Source organism: Mus pahari, chromosome 8 (assembly GCF_900095145.1).
Source record: "Mus pahari chromosome 8, PAHARI_EIJ_v1.1, whole genome shotgun sequence".
Classification (NCBI taxonomy): domain Eukaryota; kingdom Metazoa; phylum Chordata; class Mammalia; order Rodentia; family Muridae; genus Mus; species Mus pahari.
Window position 1 is genome coordinate 45395603 of NC_034597.1, and position 17089 is coordinate 45412691.

Below are 17089 nucleotides of genomic sequence, written 5' to 3' on the forward strand. Positions count from 1 at the left end.
GTTCCCTAATTCAGCAAACAAAGCATGCTACCTGGTTTCGCTAGGGATCATGATGGGCAAATACTGTATCTTTTACCTATGCCTCTAGCACTGGAAATAAAAAAAAAAAAAAAAAAAAAAAAAAACCAATGGAATCAAATCTCAATCAACACAAAGGGAAGTTTTCTCAGTGCAGTGTTTTCTGATCCAGTTTCCAGTTGAGCAGCAAATGTCTCCAGTGAGCCTGCATCCCTTTCTCCAGTCATCCCTGAAGTGTAGCAACTTGGAATCCTTTGTCTGGTTTCCTTCTTTTCCAGCTCTTTGGGGGACCCAGAAAAGCTTCAATCTTGTCTTCTCTGACAACAAAAAAGAATTTGTCATGTGCATTTAACCTTAGCCCACGGTTACTAAGAATTGTTGAGCTCTCTACAACACAGATCTGAATGTATCATGATTGAACAGCACTACCCTATTCAGTAGAATTTTCTTTAATGGAAGTACCTGTGCCAATCAACATGGGAACGACTAGACATGTGTGTCTACCCAAGCAGTAGAAATATAACTAAAAGTCGCCAAGGAAAGTTTATTTGATTTTTGTTAATTTAAAGCTAAGCCAGAGGCTGGATAGGTGGCTCAGCAATAGAATTGTTCAGGTGTTCTTGGAAAGGACCTGAGTTCAGTTCCCAATACCCAAGTCAGATAGCTCACAAGCACCTGTAACTCCAGATCTACTGAAAGCTGACAAGCTATTTTGGCCTGTATGGCCCTCCACTCTCCCATGTGCCTACCTCACCCACCCAACCCCCTTCCACACAAAATTGAATCTTAAAAAAAAAAAAAGCCACATAAAGCTATCACTGGCCGGAGGACTCTGAAGGTACTTTATTTTGTTCCTACATTTAGGCTAAGACTTACCTCATTCACTAAGAAGCCAGCCACACCCATTTGAAGGAATGATGTATTCCTTCCAGCTCTGGGATATCAGCTTATCAACTCCACCTACTTTGGCAGTGTTTAACGATAACTTGCAGGCACAGGAAAGGGGTTGACAAGTTAGATTCTATTCCTAGAAACTACATCAATAGGCCACAGAAATTGCTCAGTGGTGAAGAGCACTTGTTGCTCTTGTGGAAGATTTGAGTTTAGTTCCCACAACCAACATGGAGGCTAACAAGCATCTATATAACTCCTGTCCTAGGAGATCAGATACCGTCTTCTAACCTCCTTGAGCAACACATACGCATGTGGTGCACATTTGAGCAGAACACTAGTACACATAAAATAATCTAAGTCTTTTAAAGAGTATAATACTTTATGTATCAAATCATGCATGTTTTAAAAGATATGTTTTTAAGATAGGATATATTCTTCCATATGTGTACATCATGTGCCTTGACTTCAAGATAAGAAGGGGAGAATACATTTTTCTCTCCAGAGGCCTGTCTAGAGTCGGTACCAAGAGTTCATTTCATTGTATATAATTCTAGCAGATCTACCCAATACTGAGTTATATCAATTCTGGGAATACCTTAAAGGATAACTTTAGTTATAAAGAACATTTTCCATATATTTGAATTTCTTCCTTCTAAACAACTATGCTAAAACTTATTTGGCACATGTGGGGACAATACAAATGTTCTCTGCGCTGTGTTCCTGATATGTGTTCTAGAACCTAAAGTCCTAATACCAGTTGCACCCGATCAGTCTTTCCCAAAAAGACCCACATTTTATAGGTTATCAGGATTATGAGAGCTTTTATTGTCCTATGAAAACAGCCAAGAATTTCTGTAGTGTCATTTAGATTGTAACCCACAGAACACTAGCACTTAGTTCTTCATTCTGTCAGCTACTTAGTACTTAGTACCCCCAGAATTTAGTACTTCATTCTTAGCACTTAGTGCTTCATTCTGTCAGCCACTGATGCTTCTGCTTACTAGCCTGCTTGTCCATGCATTCACCAAGTACCAAGCACATACCCTACTGTGGGCAGGGAGCAAAGCAGGGTGCTAAACAGACAAGACTCCCCCTGAAACTTAGTCTCTGATGGAGGGGCAAATGAGTATGGATTATGCAAGAGCCTTTCAAAATGATGTTCTGAGGAAAATAAACTAAAGTCATGTGGTGCCCTGATGATGGGGGTCTCCTTTAGAAGGAGGGAAGTTTGAACTAAGTTCTGACTACATAGTTGCCAGCTCTCCAAAACCAGCCTGGGGAGTCTGTAGGGACCACCAGAGAAGATTATTTTCTTTCTTTTTATCATTGGATTCTTTGTGCCAACATAATGTTTGTCTTTGGACATAAGATACATCATTGTTAAAGTACACATGCTAAATACTTCTTTGAATTGCCTTAGCTAATTCTCACAAGCTACACTCCAGAAGAAGCAGCCAGACAAAATGGCTTGCCCAAGATCAGGAAATAAATAACAAAGCTAAAAGCTAAGAACTTGAACTTAACCCAGACCTGACCATGGGTTCTATTTGTTTAATTAACTAGTGGGTCTTCTGGAATAGCAGCACCTTCAATGCTTCTAAAAAAAAAAAAAACCTCTATATGCCCCAGTACAGGGGAACGCCAGGGCCAAGAAGTGAGAGTGAGTGGGTAGGGGAACAGGGTGGGGGGAGGGTATAGGGGACTTTTGGGACAGCATTTGATATGTAAATGAAGAAAATATTTAATAAAAAAAAAGTTTAAAAAATGCAGCTTTCTAGCCTCAAACCAAACTAACTGAATTAGATTCTGAGGATGGAAATCAGGAGGCTGTGTTGCTATCAAGCCTCACAATGACTGTATATAGTGAATGGTGGGACCACTGAGCTTGGCTACAATCATGGATGGAAAATTCTGAAAATTCCAGTTCTCTTCAACTTTAAACCCTTATAATGATCAGTTTAACATTGTGTTTCTGGAAAGAATAAATCTCAGGTTCCCCTAGGTCTTTCAAGAAGACCAAAGAAAAATGCTGTAGGCCTAGGAACCTAGCTCCGCTGCTAAAGTGCCTAGCTAGCAAGCAGAAAGCCCTGGGTTCAATCCCCAATCCAGAATCCGCAAGCCTGGCCACACACCCTATAATCCCAGCACTCCAGAGATAGAAACAGGAGAACCGGAAGCACAGATCATCCTCAGCCAATGGGAGGCCAGCCCAGGACACATACAACTTTACGTGTGTGTGTGTGTGTGTGTGTGTGTGTGTGTGTGTGTGTGTGTGTGACAGAGACAGAGACAGACAGAGAGAGACAGAGAGAGGGAGGGAGAACCCTCAGAGAGAGGAAGACAGGATAAAGAAAAGTTACTTTTGTAGATTCTTTCCCCTTAAGTATGGTTAAAGTGCTGGAGTGGATAATGGGAAAGGGAGCCTCTCCAGGGATGCCACACCCCCTTTGCCAATTCAAGTGAATTCTGAAGCCAACTTCAAGATGCGCCCTCCTCTCTGCCGAGCCAGCCTGAAATGTGCACAAAACTTCTGGATTAAGTTCACATCCCACATCCTTCATCCTATATCCACATACCTAAAGCACACCCAGCCTTTCGCATTAGTACTTTAACTGGCCCTCCTCTGGGAGGGCCTCGGAAGGGAAGCAGGATACAGCTACTTTTTCCTTGGAAAGTAGGTTGAGGCAAGACATCCCCAGAACAGAGAAATGCTTATGCTGACAGGTGTCCTCCCTCATCTTAGAGCTGTGAATACAGGATGCCCCAAATACTACAGGGAGCGTACTTAAACTTTGCTGTCTAAAATTCAGATTTAACTAGGCAGCTTGCTTTTTGTATTTCTGGATCCTGGAAATCTGAGTTACAATATCCAAGGCCCTTTTATAGGAAGCAACCTTATGATGATTCCACGGACATCTAAACCATTTCCATAGGACTACCAAAGGCAGATGAAGCGTCTGTGACTTGAGATATAGAGGGAAGCTTGGGAACGTGAGCAAGAGGCAAAGCAGTTCCTTCACTCTTTAATTGAAGAAGAGGTGGAGGCGGAGCTGGTAGCATTCCAGTGAGGAACTTGAGTTTTAAACTACCTATCTTCCTGTCTCCCTCGCTGTCCCCCAAAGGTATGTGATCCAGATTAGGAGCCTACTTTTGTGGGACCGTTGTGTTCAGCCGGGAAGCAGGCCAGAGGGAGCAAACAGAAGGAAGCACCCAACTGGTTCCAGTCCATGTGCGGAGTCGGTCCGCCTGCCAACTGCGCCCGCTTGAACCCCGCTAGCGGCCCAGGCCCCGCCTCCGGCCCCGCCCCCTTTGTTATCCGATACTTCCCTGGGTCAGCTGGTTCTGGCGTCGAGCGGAGGGATGGGCTGGCTCAGCTCGACCCGGCAGGGCTTGTTTACTATGGCTGATGATCTGGAGCAGCAGTGAGTTACTCCTGTCCGTTTCTCTTTCTGTCTCTGTCTATCTGTCCGGGCCAGGATCCGGAGACTGTCTGTAGTTGCGGACAGCTTCAGACTCCCCGCCTTTCCTTTCAGGTTGGCTTCCAGGGAGGGATGGGTTGCGCTCGGGAGCCCCGGGAACGCTGAGGGATGAGAAAGCTGCGGAGCTGGCAGAGTGTTGAGGGTTAAGCTTGCGTTCAGCCTGGGGACTCTGACTTTTCACTAGTCTTTGCGATCGCCCCCTGGTAACCCAGTTAGATTAGTGGTAAAACATGAGGAATAAGCTAGCTCTTCCCGATGCGGACGTGGTGCTTGTGGAGACTTGCCCGGAACTAAAGTCGTGGGTGTGAAAGGCCCTGAAGGACAAGGCATGGGTAGGAGAAAGAAGTCTCCACTGCGGTGGAATTAGTGTGGAACTGGCTTGCAAGTTCCTTTAGCCCTTGGCCGCTTTTACGCTCTGCTTGCAATCCTAGTTGATAGTGTTCCTAATCATAAAGACATGCTTACTGCCGTGGTTTCGGAAGTAGGTTTGTTAGATTGGGATGTGGTTACCGCTCGCCCATGGCCATCAAGTTTGAGGTGCCACCTGTGTGATGGTGGTCTAACAGGATCAGGAAAAAGTTGCTTGGAGGAGAATGACTCAGCTCCAAGGGTTTCACGGGAACGGGGCCTTCCCTTGACATAATATTTGTCCTTTGGATCTGCAGAACAACGAAATAACTTTGTATCACTAGAAAACAATCGCATAAGGGACCTAAGAGAACTTCCCAAGAGAGTATTGCTTTCCAAGAGGAAAGTTATGATGCCTACAGTGACGCAGGGGAAACGGCACTAGAGCCAGAGAAGACTCAGGTCATTCAGCTCCGTTTTACAAATAAAGCAACAGATGCTGATGCCCATAGAAATTCAGAGACTTGCTCAATCACAGGGTTCTAGAACAGATTCTCCTCTAGAGCAGAACTGCTCCTATTTGCCCCATGAGAATGAGAGGCACCAGCCAGGCCAGACCAAGTTCATGGTTAAGTGGCTTTGTTAAGAGGCTGCTTGCCTCACTTTCCCACCTCAGTTCTCACCTCCCTAATGGCACTGGCTCACAGTGTGACAGGCACTGTTGCTTTTTCTCTTTCTGGATTGTTTTTAGAGAAGAAAGGCAAGGCTGTGCACATAGCTCCCTGTCCCCCAACCCCCCACCCCGTCCAGGACTGTGTGGACTGCTGCCAGTGTTGCTGTCTCATAGGGAAGCATTTCTCTTGAGCTCTGCTGTCCAGAGTTAGAGATATGTGGGGTTCACTCAGGTGTCATGGTCTGACTTGTTATAGTCTACAATGCAAAGAGGAAGTCTCTCTTTTGAGACTGGCCAGGATCTGTGGTCTAGGTACTAGTGCTTCATCCAACAAGGAATCCTGGTAGACTGTTAAAAGGGTCCTGGATGTCCCTAGGCTCAGGTTGTTTGAGACTGACAGCTCTTATCTGAACAAAGTCATTGATGTCCCCACTCCCACAGCAACACTAGGGTTTTTTGTTTGTTTTTTAACTGCAAACTTTCATTGAGAGTAGCTACTTACAAAATAGTAATAATATATACAGGTAATGATTCAGTCAAGGGAAAATAATGTTGATTTGGAGTTTATCTATATGCTTTATGTTAACTCACAACCTTTTTGAAACTTAGGAGGTGGATACAACTACCTCCGCTTTAAGGAAGAAGTAACTGACAAAGAAAGCAAAATGTGCCACGGTCACATTGCCAGTATAGTCACAATGCGGCCATGCTGGCATTAGAACTCTAGCTTCTGGCTTTAGACAGCACCCCCTTCAGAAAACAAAATCAAACAAGATGTGGTTTCATCTATGGCCTCCAAAAGCTGAAGCTGGAAGGCCCACGGGGAAGGCAGCCTCTTTCTAACTCGCTGTGTGCCTTCTCTGTGCATCAGATTCCCACCTGTGAAGAAGAGGCTGCACTAGGTGACTTCCAGGAAAACATCCAAATCTAAAGTCTGTGCTTCCCAGGATGCTCAGGGTGCCCATTGTGTATGCTATGAGTAGCTGGGATGGTTCCGCCACAGGATGCCATCGTCTTCTCCTGCTCATACCCACAAGCCCTTGCTGCAACCATCCTCTTACCTTCTCCTAGGCAGAGTTCACAAAAAGAGAGAAAACATGTAAGACAGGAAAGATAGAACAAGAACTGTGATTTCACTGAGCAGCTACATTTGTGGCAGGCACCTGTCAAGGTTCGCTATGTCTGGACCTCAACCCCTGTCTGTTCATTACTTGTGGGTCTGTAGTTCAGACCCAGGAGTTCTGTTTACTCCAGAGCTAGTGCTTGACACCTCTTCTCTTCAGTGGCTTAGTCACTGGGTGTGAAGGAGAAAGCAGGATAAGTTATCAGTAGGACATAGGCAAGTTTTCTCCTAGTTTTACAACCTGAAAAATGGGCCAGAGGCCACCTGTGTCTTTTGGTGACATGAATCCAGATATCCTACCCCTGGTCCTTGCCTGCCCCAGCTCTAAGTTCATCCCTGATGGATGGATTCCCCAATCAGGCACTAACAGCACCCCAAACTTCCAGAAGCATGCATGACAGCAGATGGCATGGGAATTTGTCTGTAATGCCCTAAAAGAATGGCTAGTTCTGGGAGTGACAAAGAATAATGGAAATATTAAAGTCTCTCCCTCTGTAATCCTCCTCGAACATAAATTATGATAACTAGAAACAAACAGGAGTTGTAAAGCTCCAGGAAGGTAATAAATACAAAAAAGTCAAGTTTTGTGTACATGGTATCTGCTATCTGTTAAGGGCCTTTGTTCTTAAGAGCCATTTGCCTAGGAAAGAGTAACAGTGTATCTATTGAACTGCATAGGCATTGCTGACATTGAAGATGTGAAGGCCAGGCCTCCTGAAGTTGGGAAACACCTTGTACCCTGATAACTCTAAGAGCTATCAGCAAGGCTGGGAACAGTGCCTCCTTTCCAGTGTTGTCAGTAAGTGCCTTTGTGTCTTGTAGGCCTCAGGGCTGGCTGAGTAGCTGGCTCCCCACTTGGCGCCCCACTTCCATGTCTCAGCTGAAGAATGTGGAAGCCAGGATCCTCCAGTGTAAGTAGAAGGGCCAGTTTGTTCCTCTCCTTTAAAAGGACTGGAAAGGATGCAGGATCTTCCCCAACCTGGGTCCACTGAACCCCCTGATTCCTCATTAGGAGTGTATGGGTTAGAGGAAAGAAAATCAGTGGCTTGGGGGGAGGATACAGATAACACAGTATTCCACGACAGTGGTCCCTCAACGCCCTCACCCCATGGTAGCTCTCTCCTTCTCCGTCCTATAGCTTCACCTTAAACTCTATACACTAATGTGCATTGATTGATTCATAGACAGATTTCACCCATCCCTTCCTCTTTTCCCTATCTCTTCTTTCTCTTTCTTTCTTTCTTTCTTTCTTTCTCTCTCTCTCTCTCTCTCTCTCTCTCTCTCTCTCTCTCTCTCTCTCTTTCTTTCTTTCTTTCTTTCTCTCTCTCTCTCTCTCTCTCTCTCTCTCTCTCTCTCTCTCTCTCTCTCTCTCTCTCCTTTTGAGACAGGGTTTCTCTGTAAAGCCCTGGCTGTCCTGGAACTCACTCTGTAAACCAGGCTGTCCTGAAACTCAGAAATCCGCCTGACTCTGCCTCCCAAGTGCTGGGATTAAAGGTGTGCGCCACCACTGCCAGGCTCTGCTAAGCACTTTTTAATTTACCACCTTCCTACTTGAATGCTAGCAATCCTGTGTTTTCTAATATTGCTATTTCCTGCCCTCTGCTCAGGCATAGCCTACCACAGTTAGAACACAGACCAGAACTCATGAGCAATATTAAAGAAGGATGCCCCATGAGCAGCAATAGCCATTGGCTCAGACAAGACCCTGAGGCCATGTCTCCCCCCAAACTTCAGCCCCCATCCCGATCCTCTCTACCCTGCTGCTCTGCCCAGCTAGAGCTACTCTCTCTGAGCATTTGGAAGGAACCACAGCTTTCAAACCTCCATCCTCCGTCCAGATGCAGACTGATGGACACAGGCAGCTCTTTCTATGTAGCCACGATAGCGGAAGAAGTACTGCCCCAAGAGGAATGAGCCCTTGGCTCAACCCACTCCCATCACCACCTCCACCTGGCTAGACCACAGTTCTCTGTTCATGTCCAAGCACATGCAAATTTAAGAACAATGAGTCTGAGTTGTACTACATCAGGGACCCAAAGGGAATTGGTCACACCATCTTGAAAAAATGATATGGTCTCTCTTACTGCCTATATACCAAGTGGTCTGTAAATTTTTCCTTGGATTTGAAGTCATTAGTATATGAAGTATAAAAGAAAGATTATTCTGATACTTTTTAAGTCTTTTAGAATAACTATAAAACCTGTTGTCACTGGGATGATATCTTTCTCAGTTCCCCATGCTACAAGAACAGCTGGGGAACTTACAGCTAAGGAACAGAGCGGGTCAGTGGATGGAGATTACTAAAGACATCAAGGACAGGGAGTTTTTTCTGAGTGAACTCAGCAAGATTCTTGCTGAAGAAAAGTCAAGGACTTAACACAAAAAAAGTAGAAGTTGATTCACTGGATCATATCTAAAGATGGAGGAACAGGGCACACCACGTGACTGTTCTTGCTAACCTGACTTAGGGTTCTGTCTAAGGCCAGGCTAAGGAGGCCAAAGATGGATGGGGCTGTTTTAGTTCACTTTCTGTTCCTGAGATTAAAATATTGACCAAATCAAACTCAGGGAAGAAACGTTTATTTGGCTTACAGGTTACAATCCATCATGAAGTTTAGAAGCCAAGGCAGTAACCTGAAGGCAAGACCTGAAGCAGAGACCATAGAGCAATGTGGCCTCCTGGCTTGCTTCCCATGGCTTCCTTCCTCAGCATGTCTTCTTTCATTATTGTTATCATCATCATCATCATCATCATCATCATCATCATCCTTTTCTTTTGAGACAGGGTCTTTCTATGTGGCCCTGGTTATCCTGGAACTCACTGTGGAATCTAGGAGGGCTTCCTAAAATGATCTCTTTAGGAGGAGAGAAAACTGAAGAGAGTATCCCAGGCAAAATGTCTGTGCTCTCAGGAAACATTCTTGATGCTTTACCCAGGAATTCTTCCCTTCCCAGGTCTCCAGAACAAGTTCCTGGCCCGTTATGTATCCCTCCCAAACCAGAACAAGATCTGGACGGTGACTGTGAGCCCAGAACAAAAGGACCGCACACCTCTGGTGATGGTACATGGCTTTGGGGGCGGTGTGGGCCTCTGGATCCTCAACATGGATTCACTGAGTGCCCGCCGCACACTCCATACCTTTGATCTGCTCGGTTTTGGGCGAAGCTCAAGGCCAACATTCCCCAGGGACCCCGAAGGAGCTGAAGATGAGTTTGTGACCTCAATAGAGACATGGCGGGAGACCATGGGAATCCCCACCATGATCCTCCTGGGGCACAGTTTGGGAGGATTCCTGGCCACTTCTTACTCTATCAAGTACCCTGAAAGGTAACATGAAGCCGCTCTTCTCACTCATGAGCTGACTCTGCCTTCCTAGCCACCTTCCAATATTTATTTCCAGTAATACTCTCATTCCCCAGCAACTTAAAAACTATGCTACCTCCAAGCAAATACAGTGTATCTTCTGTTTAATGTAGAGTTAAACATCTTATCCTGGTGGACCCATGGGGCTTTCCCCTACGACCCACTGACCCTAGTGAGATCCGTGCTCCTCCCACCTGGGTCAAGGCTGTGGCATCTGTCCTGGGACGTTCCAATCCACTGGCTGTTCTTCGAGTGGCTGGGCCTTGGGGTGAGTCACCTCCAGATGAAGGACTCTGTCTTTAAGCCAAGGCCATCCCATTCACCACCACTCACCTACCTATCTCTGTCATCCGCACTGGTTCTTAAACACTAAGCCTGTAGATAGCACTGTTCCTCAAAACCAATCCTCAGGACCATGTCTTTGTATTGGAGGTTTCAGGTGATTGATATATATATATATTCCCTTCATCTGTATCAGCAGATAGAACTAGAGAAAGGAAGGGATTCTGATGTGCCACTTCTCTGCTACGTGAGTAAATTTGTGTGACAACCTGATAGAGACTCAAGGGCAGTAGCCACCACTGGATCCCTTTCTATGGCTCACCAACACCTGCGGCAAGCAGAGCTCAGATCCTCAGCTTCCAACATAACACACCATGGCAGACAGGTCCTGCTGAGCTGTACCCTACTCCAGAGACACACCCTATCTCCCTCTTCTGAATTTCTTAGCACTAAGTAGCTGTCAGAAGATTCTGAGAACGAGACAGGACACACTATAGTCTGTAGTGTCAGACTGTAGTGCTCTCAACCTCACGCTGTCCACGTTCCTCTCCTTGAGGAGCTTTTGACACTGCCAACATAAGAAGCAGATGCATTTGACTGAAAAGGTGGTGACCCCTGTTTTGCACTGATAGCTTATGTCTACATAGAACTTTTCAGTAGTCACTTGTTAGAGTGGCTGAAACAGAATGGCTCCTAACAGTGGAAAATGAGCCCTGACGTAAAAGGTAGCACAGGTGGTCTGGGACAAAGGGAGCAAGCAAGAGGCATGGGTACCAAAGGGAAGTAGGCAGCCAGAGGGCTGACCTCAGAGTCCAGGGCCCTCTAACAGACTCACTGCCACCATCCTTCCTCATCTAACCATTCCCCCTCCCCGGTCTTGGATCTGGCCAGGTCCATGCACGGCATCAGCTGTGGTGTTGAGTGGCTGCCTGGCAGCCATGGAGGACTGTGCTAGAGGGACACCAGGGCCTGTGGCTATATTCATGGTATCTCCCCCAGATACTGCTCACGGACAAAAGGCCTGCCAGGACAGAGGCAGTGTCCAGTGGGCCCAGTCCACACAGTCTGCCTGCAGTCTGCCTGCATGCCTGCAGCTTCTTCATGCACTGTGGTGAAAGCTGGGGCCTGCAGGGCTGTTTAAGGTCACCTTTCCAAGTATTCTGTTACGGCCCGAAAGTGAGAGAGTGCTTGGGAAATGGTATGGTTTCATTGCTACCTTCAGAAAAGTTAAAAAAAAAAAAAAAAAGTAAGGTTGCAGGGGTGGGGTGGGGTGGAGGAGGGGGAGTGCATAACTCTGATTTAAACAAAAATCCTCTCAACCACAGACCCTCCCAGAACTTGTGAACCTGTAGGGAAAGTGCTGGGGCCAGCTGATGTGAGAAGTACCAACTTCCTTGGGGATGGTAGACTGTCACTAAACTCATTGGTGACCAAAAAAATCCAACTCTGACATTTGAAGTCATCTGTTGCTTCCCAACAGGCTCTCTCTTTGTCACTGTCATGTTAAACATATAAAGGAACTAAGTCCTTCCAGAGATCAATGGGTGATGGTTGTTTAAGCATAAGCAGGCAGGAGTTCCTCCTGTCTCCCTACCACCACTACTCACGCTGACCGGTCCACAGTTTTTTGTTTTGTTTGTTTGTTTGTTTTTTGGTGGGGGTGCTGTTCTTTTTGTTCTCTGGTAGGGGCTTAAAATAGGGTCTCACACATCCCCAGACCGACCTCGAGCTTGAAACAGTTCTCCTGCGTCTGCCTCCTGAGTGCTGGAATCCCAGGCGCGTGCCACATGCCCAGTATCACGTTTGTTCTTCCTACCCCCCTCCCAGGGCCTGGGCTGGTGCAGAGATTCCGTCCAGACTTCAAGCGCAAGTTTGCAGACTTCTTTGAGGATGACACCATCTCAGAATACATCTACCACTGCAATGCACAGAATCCCAGGTGAGGGTGGTGCCCAGGACCAGGGCGGGGTTGGGGGGCGGGGTTCTGAAAAGTAAGGCTTGAGCTACTGCTTCTTTCTTCTTCTACCTAAGCCTGCCTCAGGGGAACACAGGCACCAGCAGGCTTGTCTGCAGAGTTCCCTGGGGGTGGTCACCAGAGCTAGAGGAGACAATAGACTTAATTAATACGCTGTCCCTCTCTAGAGGAAGACCTCATGGCTTACCTAGCAATCAGGAGCTGGCATGATAAGAAACCGGCTGGGAAAGATTTAAAAGATAATTTTTAACTGAAAAACTGATAAAAAAATTTTTTTTGGTGTTTTGGGTTTTATTTTATAGGCAAATGTGTGTGTGAGGGGGTGTTTGTTTGTTTTAAGGCAAGTAGAAAAGTGAAGTCTTTGCCCATTCATATCCTTCAGTTTCTAGATTTCCTCATTTTTAGTCTAATGTTTCATGTCATATTGATCCAGAAAGGCTTCTCTCATGTGTCCCTTGCTATATATGTGTGTGATATATCTATAGAATACATGTTTCAATACATTCAAAGAAAGAATATGCATTTATTTCAATTATATACACTTTGAAATAGTTTAGAATTGACATAAAAATCCTTTACCTCTTTTAGAGGTATAAAGGTGTCCTGAGCACTGTGAGAAGTTCTCATCTCTGGCTGGTCCCAAGCAAGCCCCACAAGCTTGCTGACCTGCAGTTTCAGCAGCATTGACAGCCAGGAAAGTAATCCTCTCCCACAGCCAGGCCTGTGCGAGGCTGATCCCAGCGGGGTTGATCCCAGTGGGGCCTGTGGGTAACACCACCCTGTGGAGACCTCACCCTGACCCTGCAGGAGGCACAGGCATCACCCACCTTTTCCCAAGCCTGTCCAAGTCACTGTGGGCCCAAGGCTGTGAGGAAGGTGACTCCCGGCCTTATGGCAACATCCTGCTTAAACCATAGTCCATAGGAACCCCAACAAAGTGAGCACCCCAGCTTCCTGTTGTTTGGCTCCGCTCAGCTTTCATGGGTTCACTGTCAGTCCTGTACCTACCTGAAGCCCAACGGGCACAATTCTGCCTTTCCCTTCACCCAAGACCTACTTCTGTGCCGTGGCCTCTCAGTATAACCCACAGAATGTTTAATTTTGCTTCTTGTTCGTGTCCCAGCCAAAGCTAAGGTGCTATGAGGTGGCCAGCTCTCCCTGTCCCCTCCAGTCACCACTCAGTTTTATAGCTCTCAGCTCTTTTACTGTAGCTGACAAGTGTCCATCATTCCCAGCAGTCCTTGGGAAATCTTGGGCACCGGGGAGATGCTTGAGTGGAATCTTCTTCACTCCACCTAGTCTTGGTGCTCTGCCTGTATCTCCATTCTTTTCAGCTTGACCTAAGGAAGTGCCCGTAGTTCCCTCCAGTTTGTATAAGGAAATCAAGGTATATTTTGCTTATATGACTTGCTAAGAAGACTCCATTTAAATTCATGTCTGACAGACTACAGAGTCTGTGGTGCAGTGTCTCAGAGAGATGTTCTCTGCGCCTGCTGGAATAGACAGAGCCCATTGGGGCACAAAGGAAAGCAGGACTACAACTACACCAGCCAGGCAGAGCCCGGGAGGGAGCCTTGTCCTCAACCTCCCCTGCCTCCCACAAAAGCTGCAAGATGGTTAGAAACCTGGCTCCTACCCCAGCTCACACAACCCTGAGAGGGAGATTAAGCTCACGTTTGTGGTGTCCCCCTAACAGAAACTACTGAACCCCAGTCTCAAAAGCCTGAGCCAGTTTCCATTCCTCACCCCAGAGTGTCTTTAGCAAAGCCCTCTTGGTAGAGCCCTCCCTCTTCAGGCCTCACCTCTAGTGAATTCAACCTCCATTTCCTCATCAGCTAAGCCCCTTCCCCATGTTCTGAAGTTCTAACCCCCTTTCATAATCCTTGGGAAATGCTGAGTTAAAAGCAGAGTTCATATTATTTAGCCACTGCCTTCCAAAGACACAAGCAAGAAAGCAAGCTGCAGGAGGGCAGGTACCACGTGTGTCCTGTGCCTGTGCCCCTTCCCCAGCCTAGGGGAAAGCTGTAATACACAAGTCCTTGCTGCGGTCTTGAACAGTGCCCTATGTGGTCGGGTTTCACCAGCATGCCTTTAGGCCTGTCACTCATCTCTCCATTCCTCACTACTTGATGAGCCAGTGCTGGCTGCCAGGAGATAACCAAGACACTGAGATCCAGCCCGGCCTCTGAAGAGCAGTGAGCTGACATTTTGTTTTTCTGTCCATCCCCTCGCCATTTTGTTCTGTCAGTGGGGAAACGGCATTCAAAGCCATGATGGAGTCCTTCGGCTGGGCCCGGCGCCCCATGTTGGAGAGAATCCACTTAATTCGAAAAGATGTGCCCATCACCATGATCTATGGGGCCAACACCTGGATAGATACCAGCACAGGGAAGAAGGTGAAAATGCAAAGGCCAGATTCCTACGTCCGAGACATGGTAGGTTGGCTTGCTAAGGAGTGGGAGTTGAAGTAGATGGTGGGCGGGAAGGTCTCAGGTGACAGGGTGATCAAAATAAGGACAAAAAAAATACACAGATGAGATAGAGCAGTGCCTTGAAAGGGTCCCCTCTCTGCCAGATAGGAAGTTCCTTTTTCTGTGCAACCCAGTTCAGCTAAAAGACTCATTTCTGACTGGTAGCCAGGCGCATGCTTCTTGTATTCCAGACCTCCAGCCTCCCTACCCCGAAGCAGAGCTGTGAGCAGCAGGGGCTGCAGGGAAGGCTTCCTACACACTTCTGTCTCCTGCACTTCCCGTTCCCACTGAGTCACACATGGTCCTGTTTCCTGCATAAAACAAGCAGATCAAGCGGGAAATACACAATGCATGGCTCCCCAAAACAAAATGGGCTTTTGACGTTCACTGGTTCCCAACAGAATGCAAAGTATCCAGAGAAAGGGTGGAGTCTTTCTCCTGAGAAGAGCTGAGGGTAACAGGCAAGCAGGAGCTGGGGGAGAAGAAATGGTGGGACCATTGGGGGACAAGAGACTTCCCAGTGTTGAGACTAAGGAGCTGAGCCGCTGCTGTCCTCTGTCCGTAGGAGATCGAGGGCGCATCCCACCACGTCTATGCTGACCAGCCACACATCTTCAATGCTGTGGTGGAAGAGATCTGCAACTCGGTTGACTGAGATGCCCTGAGAGGGAGAGGAGGAAGCCGAAGTTGCTGCCATTTGTCTCCCTGTCGTAGTCAGAACCTTTGTCCTTTCCTCACCAACTAACATGTGCCAGCCAGGCAGAGTCTCGGGATGTCCCCAAGATAGGACCACAGTGAACAAGAGCACTTCCAATCCCATGCTGAGGGCAAGAGGCAGAATCCACCAGAGGCCTTGAACTCCCCACTCTAGGGGAAAGCATAAAGAGCTGCCTAGTACCGCCCGTTCCCTCCACGCCAGGTGGAGACTATGAGGAGACTGGGCGAACCACGACATCTCCCTGCATGGCCTTCCCCTCCTCTACACAGAGGAGGGCTCCCAGCAGCCTTTCTAGTTTGGGAATGTGAGAGTAGGTTCCACACAGGAACATCTTTCTTCTCCATCACTCCACACCTCCATCCAAGCTCAGTTTCCACTCACCCACCAGAAGCAGCTCTAGTCACCTGCACAACCGCTTCCATGACCTTGGAGGTCATATCCCAAGCTCTTATTGGCAGACAAGGCAAGAGAGCAGGGCAGGATATATAGCACATGGTGGGCTCCAGCAGAACGGAGTCTATAGCCTGGGTCTGCTGGCTTCCAGCACGGGTTATACACTTAAGATCCCATGCAGACACCACTGCTGTGAAGCCGATTTAAACCCTGCTCCATATTCTAACCTGTTATGCAGGTACACTGTTGTCTTGCCCCGTGTCTCAATCCCAGTTGCCTAAGTTGGAACACTTGCGTCTCTTCCTCTTGTTCCTTCCACTATGAGGCTCTGAGCCTCTCTGTGCCTTGGGCCCTAAAGCCCCTTGTGTAGTACAGAGCAAAGGTGATTCCCGTGGAGAAGGGGAAAGGCCCTTCTACCCTAGAGTCATGCCTGGATCCATGAACTCCACACGTATCTGCAGCATTTTCTACATGGCCCTGGAGCTGAGAGCCCCTCCCCGTGGCTCACCGAGGAGCTCTCAGCCAGCAGTTCTCTCTCCTTATCAGCCACAGAAATGCTTCTCACTTCCCGACCCTCTATGCTGTCATCTGCCACCATGGCCTCCAACTCCTTCTGCTTCAGAATTATCCATCAGCCCTCTCCAGTGAATCTCATCCCAGGCCCTGCTCTAAGGCTCTGGGGACTAGGCTGGGCCTGGCCCCGGAAGCCGGGCAGTTCCTGCCTCCTCCTCCTCCTCCACTTTTATAAAGCCAAGCCTTTCACCAGAATAGTATTAACTCCTGGTGCTTTGTACTACTGGTTCAGCGGCCTCGGGCTCCTTTTCTATATTAATAAAGAAGAGTAAAAACTGTTGGTGATGACACTGTTTAATATTGATCCAACACAAGAGCACTGAATGGTACTGCCTCACAGCAGTCCAGGCAGCCCCCATACAGAAGAACAGAAGCAACGAGGTAACTACCTGTGGGCCACTCCCTCTCCCAAGGTAGTATACCTCCTGAGTCCAGGAAAGCACAGACTATCCTATCAGCCTACCCATGGTGGAAGAGCAGTTAGTCAAGAGCACAGGTGTGTTAAACCTCAATCAAAAGAGAATCGGGTGCCCTGCCCTGCCCACTCAGCACCCTGTCAGCTGGGTCTAGACCTTCACAACTCTGCTCCTTAGCTCCTGTTCATTCTCCCAGTCTCAACCTAGAAGTTCTTTGCACAGGAAAACCTGGCCCTCCCTCCCTCTCCTACCTAGAAGTTCCTATTGTGTGTCTCCACTCAGCTGCCCCTTTTTAAAAAGTAGAACTTGGGGCTGAAGAGCTAGGTTAGTGGCTAAGAGCCCTCCCTCCTCTTGCAGGGACC

The 17089-nt window shown here is 47.5% G+C and overlaps 1 protein-coding gene across 3 annotated transcripts in view; it reads left to right on the forward strand.

Annotated features, from left to right (window-relative positions):
• The window catches only part of Abhd4 (abhydrolase domain containing 4), a 19312-nt gene extending 2722 nt beyond the window's left edge, over positions 1-16590 (forward strand). The window contains exons 1-7 of one of the 3 annotated variants that reach the window (XM_021203217.2): positions 4236-4334; positions 7358-7446; positions 9491-9863; positions 10013-10167; positions 12009-12120; positions 14405-14591; positions 15193-16590. In XM_021203217.2, the coding sequence (XP_021058876.1) occupies positions 4273-4334; positions 7358-7446; positions 9491-9863; positions 10013-10167; positions 12009-12120; positions 14405-14591; positions 15193-15282 (1068 nt within the window). In that variant the 5' untranslated portion in view covers positions 4236-4272 and the 3' untranslated portion in view covers positions 15283-16590. The other 2 variants (XM_029541844.1, XM_021203218.1) reach the window with 2 other exon arrangements.
• Positions 16591-17089: the final 499 nt, after the last annotated feature.